At 38.4% G+C, this 17,813-nt stretch overlaps 1 protein-coding gene across 1 annotated transcript in view; it reads left to right on the top strand.

Moving 5' to 3' along the window:
* Positions 1-17,813, top strand: part of LOC150076148 (uncharacterized) — a 301,746-nt gene that overhangs the window by 225,439 nt on the left and 58,494 nt on the right. Inside the window, exon 6 of the mRNA XM_090387269.1 lies at positions 791-1,935. Coding sequence (XP_090243395.1) covers positions 791-1,935 — 1,145 coding nt within the window. The remainder of the gene's footprint in view (positions 1-790; positions 1,936-17,813) is intronic.

The following is a 17,813-nucleotide window of genomic DNA, read 5'->3' as shown; positions in this document are numbered from 1 at the left end:
TTGATATTCATCAATACACAATACCACTATGCAGTACATACATATACAGTATATAAATCTTACTTAATAATTAATTCTTTAATATTTAATTAATGATAACAATGAAAAATTTTGAGAGAATCTTAATGACCTATCCTCTGAGTAGCGCAGTGCTTATAATCACTGCCTTCTTCCTATATCGAGTGGCTTAGGTTTTAATCCTATCAATAACGACAAGAATTTTTAGAGCAGTTTTTTCCCAACATGCCTGAGTTAGTCAGTCACAGGGTAGAATACAGGAGAGTTGCATATTTTGTTTTTCTCCTCTTGGTTGTTGTTGTTGTAGTAGGGTTTCAGGAGCATCAGCTACTAAGGCCATACCGCTCCGTATATGTAAATATACATAAAGTATCTATTGTCTGCAAATTATTATGTTCTGTGGTCGACTTTTTGTTTTCTGAACGAAAAATACGAATTTCCGGGAGAAAAAACCATGCTGTCCTCTCCTGAGACCGACTAACTCAACCACGTTGTGAAAAAGGCCCATAAAAATTTAAAAATTCCTCACATCATCAACAGAACTAGAACTCTGGTCTTTTCCACCCGGTGTTGGGAGGACGGCTATTCTACTAATTGTGCTACCCACGAAGGCTTTCCTCTTGGAAACTTGGATTTTTCATTTGACGGCTAATATACTGACGCCTCATAGCTTTACTTAATCTACTCTGATAGCTTCTGATTTCCAAAAAAGTAAACTGTTATCTAATATTTATTATAATTTTTTCATGATATATCTCTTTATTTCCGGCAGGGTGGAGATTCGTCGGATACCCAGAGTGAAGCTGAAAGCGTTAAGTCTGTTAGAATGCGTAGGAAACTTCCAACGCTTCCTCCAGAGCAGAGATCGTCTCCAAGTCCGACAAGAAAAGCTATCGGTCGCAATAAAACACCGAGCTCCGGTACGGCGACTATTGACCAAGAAGCAAAAGATGAACATGACACCATTTCGATTTCCTCTTCTCCAGAAGTAACTTCTGTGTCAACTACTCTGACAACAATGGTACCGACTACAGCAGTCACACCAGTCTCTTCGGACAGTCTGAGTCTCAGCCCTTCCTTCTTACAAACTCGTTCAATGTCTCCTGTAAAGTCTCCATCAGGGAGTGCAGTAGAGTCGCCATCCAGTGCAGGAAGTGGAGGGAAAAAAGAACTAACTCCACCGTCATCTACATATCTAAGAACTCCTAGTCCTCTATTGGGATCAGACTCCAGTAGACTGATGGATTTAAGTCCATCTGGAACCAAACTACCGCAGTACATGCAGTCTCTGAAGGAACAGCTCAGGGAAGAATTAAAGGCAGTAACAGAAGAGCGGAAGCTGATTATAGAAATGAAGAATAAAGATCGGATATGCTACTCTATGGACAAAGACTTGTCGTCTTCGACAATTACTCAGCCTTGGCAGGACAGTGTTCCACGCCGGTATGACACCTTAGCTGCGCACCGTAAGTTGATCCATGCGGGATCTCCGTCTACGCTGACGACTCCTCCAGTTACGCGAAGACAACCTTCACCACAACCATCACCAAAAAAAGGCAGAAGGAGGCACACTTCGGAAATCACCGTTCCTCCGTTTTCTCCAATCAAAGAAGATCGCGACTCGGAATCGACTAACCCTTCCCGGCAATTAATAAGCGCCGATAACGCCTTTAAGTCTTACGAGTTTGAGTCACTGGACAGGCATATGTTAGGCAAGGACATGATGATGATGAGGTCGAGTAAATATGGCGGCAGTGTAGGTAGTGGGCTTGCCGATGGCACGTTTCAGCGTCGCATTCCTAGTAAAATAGGAGACCCGATGTTAGGTGGACCGAAATTAGAAAAAGTGCCTACTCAAAGTCTGATTAGTAATGAAAGTGATGCCTATCTTCACCAACTGTCTGCAGAAATTCTCAGGTAGGAATATTACATAAATGATTTTTTTGAACGATGTATTAACATGAAAAGGACGAAAAATATCCTATTTGTATCAGAATTTTTTCTATAGAATTTGAAAATTCTAATATGTCTTCAATTTGTGAAAATGTTTTAAAAAATCTTTATTGTTACCATTGATTAAATATTAATGACAACTTTCCACAAATTTTTGGAGTTTTTAAATATTTTTTTGATAATTAGCATTGCATTCTTTGTCCGGTATCTTAATTTCACTGAGCTGAGTTTAATAGACATTTTAATAGAAATCAGTTACACAAGAGGTTTAAAAATTGCTTTTGATAATCTATTGATGTACTTTTTTGACAAGTTTCCCTGACAGTATACCGGTTTCTCTACTTCTCACTCGTTTGGAGGTCTCGTAGTTCACTTCCTGTCGATGACTGCAGGAATTTCTGAAGTCTTCTTCCATCACGGTTGCAGTTAGCTGATCTTAGGAGGCCGTGAACACACATTTCTACAAGCATGAGTCACTGGACATCTTATACACTTATAGGAGTATAAGTTACGCTTGGAAATCGTTAACGTAATAATGATAATATACTTTTTTGTCAGTGCTAAAAAATTATAACCATAGATCAATTAATTGAAAGTCCAAAAAACCAATGGACTTTCAGTTAATTGAATGTAAAGAAATTCCAGGCTTTTCTTCAGAATATTAATTTGTATATTAATTTGTATCCTTCACAGACTGCTCAGATTTCTGAGTTTGAAAAAAAAAAACAGAACCCGATAGGCCACCGTCATTGTATATAATTCAGGTTTATGCCTCTGAATGGAAACAGTATTACATGTGGTTTATCAATTTTATTCGATAGTGAAGTTGAAAGTGTGATAACATTTCTCTATTCTAGGATTTTGTTGTTGTTGTTGTTGTTGTTGGGTTTTAAGAGCATCAGCGACTTAGGCCTTGTTGCTCTGTGTACACTGTGTCTGCGAATTGCGTGTGTTCTGAGGTCGATTTTCTGTTTGCTGGACAAAAAATCTAGGATTAGTCTCCATGCCTTCCAGTCAAGACTCGAAAAGAGGATTCCTTTAGAAATCATGGGGGATTTACCCAATGTTTTTATTGAGCTATCGAATAATGCAGTGTTTCAGAAAAAAATTTGAGATAAGATGTTTGGGCAGATATCATCTGAATCAGGATTGTGAAGCATTTCGATTATTGCATCTTAAAAGATCAGATGGACCATTCGATTTGGAATAAAATGTCTATTTCTAAATCGCCTCAGCCCTCACCAGAAAGTTCATTACTTTTTGTTAGTTTATTTATTTCGAATTCTCTGAATTTCCTATTTATAAGACTCCCATTAGTACAACTGAATAGCCATGAAGTAACCACTAATGCCACATCAAAAACTCATTCTGTTTCCTTTTTTTACCTTTATACGAAATCCTGACAAAAATCACTTTTCTAAGTATGAAAAATATAACTGAAGTGTTCCTGCTACGACTTATGGTTTTCCTAAGATGAATTCGGCCTTTGGGCCATTTTACGTATTTCGTGCTAGCATACAAACTTTTCTTAACTTCACATACGCATTTTTTCATCAGAAAAATAAAACTATGTAGTTATGACCTGTCATAACTACATAGGTGAGCAAACTTTTAGCCATGATTATGACAGAATTTTTGGATTTAGGGCAGTGTCTGTAGACTGGTGACGTGCGAATGTATCCCAGTTCACAAAGGACGATCAGAGGGTGACGAGTCATTACAGACCTGTTACCTTAACTTCTTTTCAGGGGAAAAAAGGGAATCACTGGGTAAAGAAGTAACGCAGGACAATCTACACAAAATGCTGTTATACTACAGTCACAGCATGGATGATCTTGTGCCACCAGTTTGAATTGTAACTATGATTCAGTAACAAAGGAACTGGATGCAAAAGATAATATTATACACTTAGATTTCAGAAAGGCTTTTGATAATGTTGCGTAAAAGACTGCTGTACAAATTGGAACAATGCGGCATTGAGGACAAACTACTGTTGTTGTTGTTGGAGCATCAGCGACTAAGGCCATATTGCTCCGTCTATATTGTCTGTAAATTGCGTTTTCTGAGGTCGATTTTCTATTTGCTGGAAGAAAAATCTGACTTTCCGGGAGAAAAAACCATGCTACCCTCACCTGAGACTGACTAATTCAGCCACGTTGTAAAAAATGCCCACAAAAATTCCTCCCGTCATCGACGGGACTCGAACTTAAGTCTTTTCCACCCGGTTTGCGGAGGACGGCGATCCTATTAACTATGCTACCCAGGAGGGCTGACAAGCTACTGCTATGGATAAATGGATGTTGAGTGGAAGAACCGAGTGATTATCAATGGACGCTGCTCTTCGTGGATTATTGTTATGAGTTGAGTCCGCCAAGGTTTAGTTCTGGGACCATTGTTTTATATATTTATCAGTGATATTGATGAAAGCATATGAGGCTTAATGTCTAAGTTCGCATATAGCATAAAGGTTGGCAGGGTGGTTAATGACATAATCAAGGTGCGATACTGCAAAAAGATCTAGAAAATACTGGGAAAATGGGCTGAGAAATGGAAATTGAAGTTCAACGTTGATAAATTCACGGTACTGCACATGAGTATCAATGATCCCAGATTAACGTACCAACTGTGTGGTACTACACTCAGAGTAGCGGAAAATTAAAAAGATTGGGTTAATTGCCCAGTCGGATATGAAGTTCTCTGAGCAGTGCAGACATGCTGCCAGGACAGCTCATGAGGTTTTGTCAATGAAGGCCGCCGTAGCCTAGTGGTCAGGCGCGCGGGTGCATAAGTACACGTGCCTTGAGTGACCGGGGTTCAAGCCCGTGACTGCTGAATATGGTGCTGTTTCTTGTATTCTATCTATCTTGTTAACTCCTCTGACTGTTTGGCCGTATCGGAGTATAAACAGAAAATTTATTTATTTATTTATATACAAGAATTTTGCGAGCAAGGATAAGGTAATAATCCCTTTGTATAAGGCAATGGTTAGGCGTTATCCCGAGTAGTGCATACAGGTCTGGAGTCCTCATTTTAGGAAAAATGTAGATATGTTGGAACGGGTGCAAAGAAGAACAACCAGACAGGTGAAGGGAACAAAAGGATGCACCCGTTTGTTCCCTTACTAAGAAAGGCTCAGTTCTTCAAATTGCAGCGTCTTGAGACTAGGCACCCGCTGGGAGATCTGATTGAGGTAAGGCCTTGACTGGATTGAGTAAGCTAAATGTTAATGGAATTCTACCTCTTTCTCAGACTACACACATGAGGGGAACATAAATTGAAATCGAGGAAGAAAAGTTGCAAGGCAGACGTGCGGAAATTTCCCTTCATTCAGCAGGTAGTTGATTGTTGGAATAAACTTCCATGTCTTGTGAGAGTGGGTAGTTTGAATAAATCCAAGGCAGAGTTGGAAGAAATATTGGAGGGAATGGGCAGGTGATAAGGGAAGGGGGATTTTTTTGGCTATTGATGTTTAACCTTCTTGCATCATTTTCAACTACTAATAATAATGTTTGTCTCTATGCGCTAGTTGCAGGAATGAATGAGCAATGTGGCGGATGCGCTGAAACTAAATTTTCTTAATCCATTCATAAAAGTCATTGGTTTTTTTCCCTCATTTTTTATAAATCATGAATTATTCCCATTTGCTAACGCGCTGGCTAATGGGAGGAACCATGGTGTCCGCACAACACATGAATATCCCTGAATATGTAACGCGCTTGAAATGTAATGCATTGCGTACATTAACTTGTTTTTAATAGTCTTGGCATTTTATACAGAGAAATGCTAATGCTAAGACAAATTTTGCAAAAAAAACAAAATTCTCATACGCATTTCTTATTCTGTTTATTTTCGTTTCCAACCTTTCTGTATGCATTCTTTCACTGTCGGTGTTTCCTTCTTGCGCCTCCTCCTATAATCTCTCTCTCTCTCTCTCTCTCTCTCTCTCTCTCTCTCTCTCTCTCTCTCTCCGCCCCTCATTAGCTCAATTTATTTACAATAATTAAAAGTTTGAACATAAATGCAAAAGATCGTCTTGCTGTTTAGTAGACTTCTATCGCTTTGAAAATCGTCACCACTAGAAAGGAGCATAGCAATTTCTTTTGGCAACACAAAGCGAATGAAGAAAGAGGTAACTGTAAAAAGAAAGCTAAAGTAATTATAAAAGCCCTGAATTAAAATAGCGCGATTAATTTGAGAGCGGTTAACTAAGTTACAAAACTGATTAAACTATTTTGCATCACAAACCTTCTTTCTTTGTATTCATACAAACAGAGCAAAACGACTTTTTATATTAAATCATTGAACGGATGTAAATTAAAGGGGAAAAAAACTGCAAATCCAATTAGGAACGTTAAGCGTAATGATTTATATTTTAACTAAACTAAAGAGCTGAGTTGGATGAACTTAAAAAGATTTATCTACAATTGCACTGATTGAAATTGCGCTCTGATAGAATTATTTGCCGAGTCTCTTAATGAACTTAAAATAACAAATGCGCGCAAACGAAACGAAAGGTTTAGTGCAAATTCGAACCTCTGATATGCGTACTCTTCGAATGCACTTTATCACTGGTTTAAGAGGACGTTACCCATCCTAACTACAAAATCACTCTTTCTTGCGACAGAAGTCGACTCAGCAATTGATTAACTACTGCTTGTTTCTTGTTTCAATTTTAATCAATGATGATAACCATCAGGAACCATTCATGTTGAAAATTAAATAAAATTTTATTTTTTAAAAAATAAAAATCTTTTAGAAATTAAAATAAACGATTTTTTTAGCAAACAAAAATTGATTGTACGATCTTACAGTAATATTTTCTTTTTGACTCCTTAATAGTTCGTAAGCCCTTAGATAGTGATCAGTGATCACGGAATTGTGACCACCCCATCCGTAATAGTCTATGCCACATAGCTCGCGGTATAAAAAGCCGAACAGTTTCGTACACTAGAGCAGTGGTAATTTACATCTGGTTGTGCAAATAAAAGTGATAAAGTAGCAGTTATGGGTCAGTAAAAATATCACGTAGTTTCAAAAGGGCATGATTGTGGAAGTTCGTGTGTCGTGTGCTACAATATCGGAAACGGCACATCTTGTCTCCGTTTTGAGCGCCACACGCTCAAACGTATAGAGTTCCAGAGCAGACGACCCAAGAGACCCTCTCCTCACCGTTGATCGTCATCGACGGCGAAAGCTGTGGCGATGTGAACAGCACGCTGGTTGAACACTGAAGGATTGGAAACAGTGTGCTGGTCGGATGAGTCCAGATACCTTCATCGACAAGGCGACGGACACCTTAGTGTCTGGAGCAAGCAATACGAGTCCGTGGACCCATCGTGCATGGTGTTTACTATCTAGGCAGGTAACGATTGTTGCTTATCATGGAGCATGTGTTGCTGACGACAACTAGGACCCCCTGTTAAGTATGGACTGACGTTTTACTGGTGAGGTCTGCAAAGTTTTGTATTTTATTGGCGGTTTCCAGGGTTTCCCCTATGTCCTGGTGAGGTCTACCCGCAACTCTTAGGAGACCATGTGCTTCCTGCCATGTTGCATTTTTTCTCGGACAAAAACGGGATCTTCCAAGGAAATAATACGCCGCGTCATTAGACCTGCGCTGTGCACGAGTGGTTCTAGGAACACAGTGAAAATATCACACATCTTGATCGGCCGCCAAATTCGCCTGACCTCAGTCCAATTGAACACCAGTGGGATATTTTGGAGCGGAAGGGAGGCGTATCGACAAGCAACCACCATATATTCCGAAACTGTGGAAGGCCTTGCCGGCAGCACGACTGCAGATCCCTACGGACGTATTCAGATATCGAGTGGAGTCAATGCCTAAACGAATAGCAGCTGTTATCTGTGTGAACGATGACTCAACACGGCATTAAGTAGGTGGTTACAATTCAGTGATCATAGTGTAAAATTTTAAAGAGACATAGTGTAAAATTTTAAACAGAATAAGAATCAACTATTATAAACAAGTAATATAAATTCAGCTTGGAAGTGAGATCAGCTGATATGGAACAACCCCCAGGCAGTGATAGTTCAAGTGTTTGCAGATTTTGGTAGTTAATGAAAATCATTACTGTCCTAGTAGAGCTATTGATAAGTGCAGGAAGCTTGCCAGGACACTGATCGAATCTATTAAAGATTTCTGCAAGTATATTGAGATTTTAACAGGCAGTTCTTTTATAACCTACAAGAATCTCAACTCATATTGACAACTGATGAAGAATGCTCTGATATGGGATGTATCTTAGCCTTTTTGATTAGTTTTTCGAATTTTCAAAAAAATTAATAATATTGATAGACGTCTGTAGTATTGCATTTCCTCCTGATTTTTCCTTTTAGGAAAAATGACTGATGATGACTGTTTTAGAACAATCTTGGAAAAATTTCTCAAAATGTCAGGGAGGTTTTAAAACATTACAGGAATGAATTATACTTTACAAGATGTTTCTTAGGAATGTCTGTGCGTGTTCTTCTACGTAAATATTACTCTTCAGTACAAGAGTTTGAAAGAACGATGTACATTGCACAGTTCAGGGGTTGGAATGTTCGCTAGGTTAGTTACATCGGAAGTTTTTTCCCTTTGGCTTTTCCAGTTGTGATTTTTTAGCAGTGCGAAATGGCGATTGAAGACACTAGAATTTTCATAAGCTGTTCTGTTTGCTTGCCAATTATAGTTAATGTATCTTATTTCATTGAGGTACATTTTTGCCTTCGAGCCAGGTTTTTTCCTATTGATGATGAAGGATTGGATACAGATTTTCATTTATCTATCCGTTCAGCTAATGATAGCTACTTTACCAATGAAAACTCAGAGCTATTCAGTATTGATGAGATCGACTCAGTAATTAAGAAAATAAAATCTTCTAAATGTCCTGGTTTGGATCTTTTAGAAAATATCTTTATATTAAGATTTTACAAGATTAGACCAAGGATTTTGCTTGTACTATACAATAAGTGTTTATGTGAAGGTTTATTTCCTAGTAGTTGGAAAACTGCATTATTAAAACTTATTCCTAAGCCTGGAAAACCAAGAAAGGATGGCCGCTCTTATAGGCCAATTGCTCTGTTGGCTAATATGGGGAAGATTCTGGAACGCCTTATGACTTCCAGAATAACTTCCCTCCTTCACGAGGCTAATTTAATTTCCCCTCAGCAATATGGATTTTGTCTTGAAAGATCCAGTGAGGAAGCGCTAGTGGACTTTGTGAGTCACATAAAAAATTCTTCTTATAAATATGTATTTGCTATTTTCGTGGATTTCGAGGGGGGCTTTCGACTCCCTTTGGTGGGAGAACTCCCTCGCAAGGCTACGTCAAGCTAATTGCCCTCAGCAATTATATAATTTATTACGAAGCTATTTTTCACAACGGAAAATACTGGACTGGTGAAATCAAAATTTTTGTGTGTAGAGCGAAAGGTTACTCGAGGATGTCCTCAAGGCTCGATTATGGGACCGTTAATGTGGAATATATCGTATTACAGGAATGGTTAGCCCGAACTTTTGACAAGACTAGACTTGTTGCATATGCCGATGATTTAACTATTTTAATTGAAGGTAATTCCCGAAGGGCTTTAGAGTCTTCTGTCAATCACGTATTAAAGGATCTATATACGTGAACACTCCAGAACAAGCTTACCATTAGTTCTTCTAAAACTAAGATGATTAGTTTAAGATTAAATTAGGTCTAAACAGACCTCCCCAAATTAAAATTAATGGTACTCAACTTCCTATTGTAACTGAAGTGAAATATTTAGGAGTGGCAATTGAGTCCAAGCTAAATTTCTAAAGCTTAGTAAAGTTATGAAGTTCAATGCAGCTATTTTTATGACATCGAGAACAGAGTGGGGATTATCGAGAAAAACTTTGAAGTTGTAATATTCTGCAGTTACCTATGCTGCTAGTGCATGGTACCACAGACCGGCAATTGTTAGATTTCGACTAAAACTGATGTCATTGCAAAGGACAATGCTGTTGGCCATTCTTCGTGTTTGTCAAACACTATCAACGGCTGCTTTGCAGGTATTAGCCGCAGTGCTACCATTGGACTTTTACTTAGTATTTCGAGGGATGTGCTTTCATATCCGTAAACAGATTCCAACTGCATTTATGTGGATTGAGATTGACACACAACAAGATACTAAGGGAGCGAAACAAAGATGTTGGAATGAGTGGTGAAGAATTGGCAGGACAGATGGGTTCATGGTTCATGGGAACACGGTTCATTAAATGATAAACTGTTTAAATTCGGCCTGAGCAATACACCTCTCTGTTTCTGTGGAGTGGCCGAAAGTTGTAGCCATGTTTTGTATGACTCCACAATATTTGGACATCGGGACAGAATTTGAAACTATTGTTGAAACAATTTCTCCTGGTCAAGAGATTAAATTTATTGAAAGTCTCTTTAATCTAAATGCGCTTCATGGGTTCGTCAATCAGGTGTTTAAAAGGCGAAAATTTCTGCTGACTCGAATGGCTTTGGATAGGTCTAGAGTTTATGAAGACAGTGCATAAGAGTTCAGTGAAGGAACGTGTTAAGAATTTTAAGCTATACTTTCTCTTTTTTTATTCGCTTTTCTTATTTATTATTTTTTTAATTCTCCTGTTTTTTTCTTTTTTTTCTTTCCTTTTCTTGATTCTTCTTTATTCTTTTTCTTTAACCTCTGGAGCGGGTTCCCAGAAGTGTGTTTTTTATTTGTTGACTCATAAACTGAGACCCTAAGTGTCCTACCTGCTGGAACTGGTCCACCTTCCCTTGGTGTGGACGAGCAACCCAGAAGCAGCAATCACCTTTCCGGGTGATTGCTGCTTCTGGGTAGCCAAGCGGCCAGCGCAAACAACACAACACGCACCAACTACACAAACTTTAAACTACACTTGTCTAGCCCAATTTTTACAGTCTGTAAAATTACAGTGATACTAGATGGATTTGAACTAACGTTCTTGGAGCTGCCCTTAACAATAACACGTGTCCACATGTCTTCATGAGATGGCATTTGTTGTGTTTGTTTTGGTATATGCAGGTTTATTAAGTAACATGTTGTTTGACTGTTCGAAGATAAAGAGCTTTGTTCTTGTGGTGTCTAAATCTCTTTCTTAGTACGTAGATGGACCAGATAATTTCCTTTTCTTATCAATATTTTAATTTTCGTAGTGAGAGGAGGGCTGTCCTTTGTTGACTTAAATTGTTTATTTGCTTCATTTCTATTTATGATGATGGAGTTCTGAAAGCGTTACACGCAGTTCCTAAAAAAAAAGTCGTCCATTGCTTCTTTTGGATTCTTCAGATGTATATGATTTCCATGAGAAGTAGTTTACCACAGTGTTTATGATATCAATGAAGTTCCAGTTTACAGATATCTGACTGTTTTAAATGGAAAGTTGGTTTCTTCACTAATGACGAAAAGATAGCAGCCAGTAAGATCTTTGTATCATTAAATATGTCGATGAAAACTGACTGAAATAACAACAGAAGAATTTAGCAAACAGAGAAACAGTGGAAAGCTAGGAGCTGGTATTTAGATACAGAAGAAACTAGGACCTAGCATAAATAAGCAAAAGAAAACTAGGGCCTAGCATTAACACAGAAAACGTAGGACCTAGCTTTAAGAAAATCCGGTAAGATTTTTGAATTGATCAATACTAATTCTGGTTTTCATCTATTTCTAAATGCTAAATCAGCATTTAGAAACAGAAGAAAACCAGGACTAGTATTAATAAACAGTAAAATTAGGACCTAGCACTAAGAAATAGTGAAAAGCTAGGAGCAAAACTAGCAAAGGCAAAGTAGGACCTACATATCAGAGAAACACAATAATAAAATTCAGATTCAATATGCACTGCACATTATAAGTGTCATTTACATTTTCGTAGAGCATCCCGAACGTAAGAAGGAAGTTTCAACAAGCCATAAAAACGAAACTAATGCTTTATGTTACCATTAGTGAAGAAGAAACCATTTCGCGGTTGTATGCGTTGTCTGCACAACACAGTTAATTTCTAGCCAGTTCCACTGCTCCACTAGTGCTGAGCAACGAAATACACTAAGTTCCACTTTAGATAGCTCTCAGAGAGCGTGCTTTGAGTAGAAAAACAGAATCGCTTTTCTATTGCTTTACGTGCATTTCCAATAAATAGCTTTAATCGAGTTGTAGAAGCTTCCTGTCAGAAGTTATCAGTCAGATAACAACTGCATCGTTATCGAATGGGAGTGCATAAATCTGTGATATTTCCATGTTATTTCACGTTAAATAATACAAAGAACAAGTAAGAAAATTACATATTTCGGATGCCTTTTGGCGATTGTTGACAAAATTCAATACATTAATTTGTAATTATTAAGCTGTCTTAAAGTCCACTTATCCAGATTCAAGCCACGTAAGCCACCTAGATTTCCACATTATTAATGATGAATCACTGGAAGATATACTGCTTTTCAGTGTCATTGATCTGAAAAACAAGGATCACGCGTAATTGATATGCATACTTAGGTATTAGCATTGGGTCTAACTACTTTTCATCGAAATGGGACATCATTTACGCTCACTTGTGCGGCTTCTGTATGTCCTTTGATATTGCAGATTATACAGGACTACATATGAATACTAATTATCGCCATTTGAAACATGGCGATAGCCAGGTGGGAAGGAGCAGCAGTGCGTAGCACACGCTTCTTGATTAGACCGGGGTTCGAGCCCGTCACCACCAAATACAGAGGATGTGGAAAGGTCAGGGAATGACCACCGCATATTCCGGAGCAATATGGCCTTAGTTGCTAATGCTCCTAAAAACCAAATAACAACATTTGAAACATCTAAGATTGTAGATCTACGCTCACTGGCCAGAAACTTAGGAACCTTTTTTGCAATCGGCATCAACAGATAATTAAATGTATGCAAATATGTTGCCACATGATATGATCATAAGTTCCTTGGTATCAGATCAAAAGTATCATGTCTTCCCCATGACGGGATAAATTAAACAAAGGCCTTTCCTGGGCTTCTCTTAGTTGATTCAGTCATGGGGAAGATAGATGCTCTTTCCGATTTTCAGAAAGGTTGTTGGAGCACGTTCAGCAAGTGCCACAATTGAGAAAACTTGAAATCACTGGAGTGTCGTAAGCAGCCATCTGGAAAGTATACGAGTGGAAGACGAAAGGAGAATGCAGCTCGAAAGGAAAGAAATGCGGCAGAAAGTCGGTATTCCAAGAACGAGACCGCAGATATTTGAAGTGAATTGTGCGTCAGAATAGAAAGTCCAATGTGCAGCGGAACTATGCTGCGAGAGTTGAAGAAACTGCGATTTATTATTGTGTGCCTGTACAAAAGCCACTTGTTGACGTAAAACACAAAATGTTAAACTGGAGTAGTGTCGCCAACGCCAAAGACTGGACTGTTGAACGATGGAAAAAGATTATGTTAGCTGACGAGTCTCAATTTACACTTTTTTGTATCAACGGCAACTTAGTTGGTTCAGTCATGGGGAAGATAGGTGCTTTTTCCTATTTTCAGAAAGGTTGTTGGAGCACGTTCAGCAACGTGTGGTGAAAGTGTGGCTCGTGTACTCTCGTGAAACCATGCATCCAGACTGTCTCATGTCTACCATTCAAGCGGATACGGACTGAATCCTTTCATACCGTTAGAAGGTCATGTTACCTCAAATGAATATCTTTCTATCGTATCGGGCCAACTTCACTCTACAATGCTTCATTTTTACCCGGTTGATTTGTTATTGTTGGGTTTTAGGTGCATCAGCAACTTAGGCTATATTGTGTGCCGTATATATTATGTCTGTAAATTGAGTGTGTTCTGTGGTCTATTTGCTGTTTGCTAGACGAAAACTTTCTAATTTCTGAGATTAAAACCATGCTACCCTCACCTGATACCGACTAACTCAGCCGCATTGTGGAAAAAAGGTCCATAAAAATTCTTTGCATCATTGACGGGATTCGAGCTCAGCTCTTTTCCACCCTATGTGGCTTTACCCGAATTATGATGGATTCTTTCACGATGACAGCGGAACTATACACCCTTCAAATTTGTACCTGAATGGATTGAGGAGCATGCCCAAGCTTTCCAGCATCTACCCTGCGCCGAATTCTTCAGATCTGAATCGAATTGAGAATGTCTGGGATACGTTTTAAAGGGCAGTTAGGCTTCGCAGTTCTCTGACAACCACAATACAGCCGCTGACAAATATCTTAATGGCAAAATGTTCATATCTGGATTCTAAATTCCTCAGGTGATTTGTGGATTCTATTCCAAGAAGGGCATGGGATCCAATAGGCGACCTATAAGCTGAAATTCAGTCAAAAGGTGGTTCTACTAGATGCTGAATAAAGATTCTTAATTTTTGACTGGTATATATAACTTCCAGAGAAGAAACTGTAAGGACCCGTCCTTACATTAATTAATAAAAATGGTTAAATATTATGAGAATTTAACTGTAATACGAATAGTGGTTTTCTGGTAAAAACAACATCAGTTAAGTAGCACTGGAATTCAAAAATACCTTCCAGTCACTCCTTGTGTAGTTGTAGCTTGTTTGTATGGAAGTTCTTTGACGAGTCAGTGAAAGTAATATACCATGACAAATCCCCCATTAAGACAGAGGCAGATGCACCATAGAAAGGGCCAAGAGTGCTTAAGCTGGCCCTCTTAAAGATTTCACGGTGAAACGCTATTAGAGGTAGGCGACGTCACCAGGTGTGCGCGCGTGAGGTCACGGGAGGAGCTGTGACGCTTCTCAGTTGACCTGAACTTCCGCTTCTCTTTCTGGATTGTTCTGGTATGTTCGAGGTCCACGGAAGTTGGGGCACAAAGAATAAAGAAGACCCGCCCACGGAAGAGGAGAGGAGACAAATGAGAACACAGGAAAAAGGATGTGCAGATCTCCTATTGGCCAGGAAGAAAATAGAGGGAATTTTGAGAGGGAGATTCAAAAAAGGTTTTCGTGGGATTCTGGAAAAGTTTTCGTGAGATTCGGAAGAAGTTTTCGGAGCGGTCTGGAGGATGATTTGAATGAGTTGGAGAACGATACAAAGCAGAGCGGTAGTCTAATTCGGGTGATAGCTGCAGACCTGAGGTAGATGGAAGCAGTGATAGAAATTCTGCATATCCCAACAGCCCGTAGGAATGTTCACCTGTAAGCATGGAAGCCGTAGCAAGGAAGAATCACATCCTGAAAATTATGTAGGCAAAGCCAGTCGAATGAGTGGTCGAACCATTGACCTACTAGACAACTCCTCTATCCACGGAAGAAGAAATGCTGACCGGTAAAGAATATACGACCCTGATTGATTCCAGCCGTGCAGTATCCGGTAGGGAGACACCATAAATCACCGAGATCCCCAAATGAGCGCCCCCGCATTCCAGTACCTGAATGACCGATATGAAAGGAAGCCGAGCAGAGAGGAAAGTTCCAGGCCAAACATGTAAGTGCTATAGAGTTTACCGAAATAGGTGTACCTAATTTATTAAGGAGAGGACTTTAGGAGAAATAAGTATATATAGTTAAGGAGGGAGATTTAAGCAATGAATATATGTATAAAAGTGTAATGTATTTAAGACGGACGTAGCCTATAATTTGAAGTGAAGCTCCTCATAATAATGCTTGCTGGAAGGAGAGGTTATAATAGATAATTGAGAATTGTTTAGGGTTGGGAAAGTTTTTTTATATTATATATGAAGTTAAAGGTTGGAATTTTGAATTATTTATGAGTTGATTTGTGGAGAGTATTTCTGATTTGAGTAGGGGCTAATTAAAAGTGATATATATATATAAAGGTATAGAGGATTAACGGTCCTGAAGGGTAATGTTAAATTGAATTGATTAATATTTCCTGTTAACCTGATTGCAGTAAGGGTGTCTAATTGAATAAATGAAATTTTCGTACAAATTGAGACACGAACTCTGAAGGGTTTTGTGAGCCAGTTCATTGGCTGGTAGTTGTTGGTTTGTTATACAGACTGTTCAGAAGAAGAGTTGGAAGAATCTATGTAAAGTGAATACCACGACCTATTGAAGTCCCTGTAAAGAACATGAAGAGACACCATTGCATAATGAATAATAATGTGTATTAGAATAGGATATCTGATGATAAAACATTGGAGTTTGAACAAGATATTTACACATATAAAGGTTAATGAAATAACAAGTCACTATTATTAGTTTCTGTATGATATGTTAATAAACATTGTTTTATTTTACATTCATGTGTTGGAGTCTGTCATTCCGAAACTCAGCCAATCCTGTGGAGAAATACTTAAAATAATTAAGGTCCCCTTCGAGTCAGGTAATCTTCTGAGAACAAACAAGTCAGATGCTAAAGTGGGAGGATTGGACTACGGGGATATATATAAAAAAAAGGGGATAAATTATAATAATTAAAATATAAAGAAAATTAGGGCAAGAAAGAAAGACAATAATACACACCCCCACAATTGGCGAGAACCCACCCCGACCCCCACAAAACGTTTTAGTGGATTTCGGGTGTGGTGTATCCCTCTGCAATCCCCCCACCCAGCTCTCATGTTCTGTATTCTTTATTTACGAGTTTCAGACATTATACAAGTTACAAGTCATCCGTTTGACAAAGGGTGTGGCTTAGTAATCGAAATGTTAATGTTTTGTTGGCAGTAATATTCGCTATTGTGGAATTTGACCCTTGGAAATGTAAATTAAATTTATTTGTCTATAATAACTTAAAGTATTATAATGCAAAATTTAAAGTACTGTTCGGTCTGATGTGTATTCAAGTTAAAGTGTGCCAGTACCATGAAAAAGTGGACTTGTCTCGATGCAGATGTGGATACTCTTTGGGACTCTCTGTTGTTTTGGCCACTACCAGTACTAAAGATTGCAGTAATTAATAAATAGCAAGATTGCTACACTTTAAGAATACGAAGAATTTTCAATATAAAGAACGTTGATTCCATTCAAATAACGTTCAATATTACACATCATGTTTGTTTACTTAGCCAGACGGATGGAAATGAGCTTCAGCAGTAAACTAGGTCACTGGCATTGTTACAGAACATTAATTCCTTCTTGGAAAAAAATATTAAATGTTCTGTAACAATTCCGAGCGTTCTGCCATATGAATCTCGGTAATTGGATGAGGAAGTTAAATATATTATGGATTAAAATGCTCATAGTGCTCTTTCTTATTCTGATAGTGATGCCATATTCCCTTTCATACGCTTCTCTGCAGCACAACTTGGATCAGCGCACTATTCAGAAGCCCTGAGATTATTATGGAAGTACGAATAAAAGGCGTGTGACAATTTAACCTAGTTCACTCTTAGTAGCATGTACTGTTGATGGATATTTACGATAAACAACGATGCTTCAGGTGTCCTCAAACTGATGTGAAAATTCTAAACTTGTATCATCAGCTTCTTGTCTTCTTCTAGAGAGCTTCTTTTTTCTTGTCTTCTTATCACTGTAAATTTCAATTTTTTCCACAAAGGTCCGGTTGCAACATCACGTTGTAATTACTGTTTTGTGAATACTTTTCAATAATTTGAGATTTTGATCAAGTCAGCTAATGCTAATGTAGTTTGGCTTACTGATACATTATGCCACTCAGAGATAGGAGATGAAATATTTCATTTCAGTGAATATTGAATTCAGGAGAGATGAGGAGAGACAGAGAGATGGGGAGTGATGCTTCTTATCAAAAACTGCCTGAACTAAAGGCGGTGCCTAAGACGGAGTAAATATAAGTCAGTGAAATTTTGACTTCTGTGGTAGGGAAGTCAAAATTTGGAAAAAAAAAAACACTCATGGAGTGTTTTTTTTATGTTCGGTTTTAGGAGCATCGGTG

This window comes from Mastigoproctus giganteus, chromosome 13, assembly GCF_048544385.1.
Source record: "Mastigoproctus giganteus isolate SK-2022 chromosome 13, ASM4854438v1, whole genome shotgun sequence".
Taxonomy (NCBI): Eukaryota; Metazoa; Arthropoda; class Arachnida; order Uropygi; family Thelyphonidae; genus Mastigoproctus; species Mastigoproctus giganteus.
This window is presented reverse-complemented; position numbering and strand designations above follow the sequence as displayed.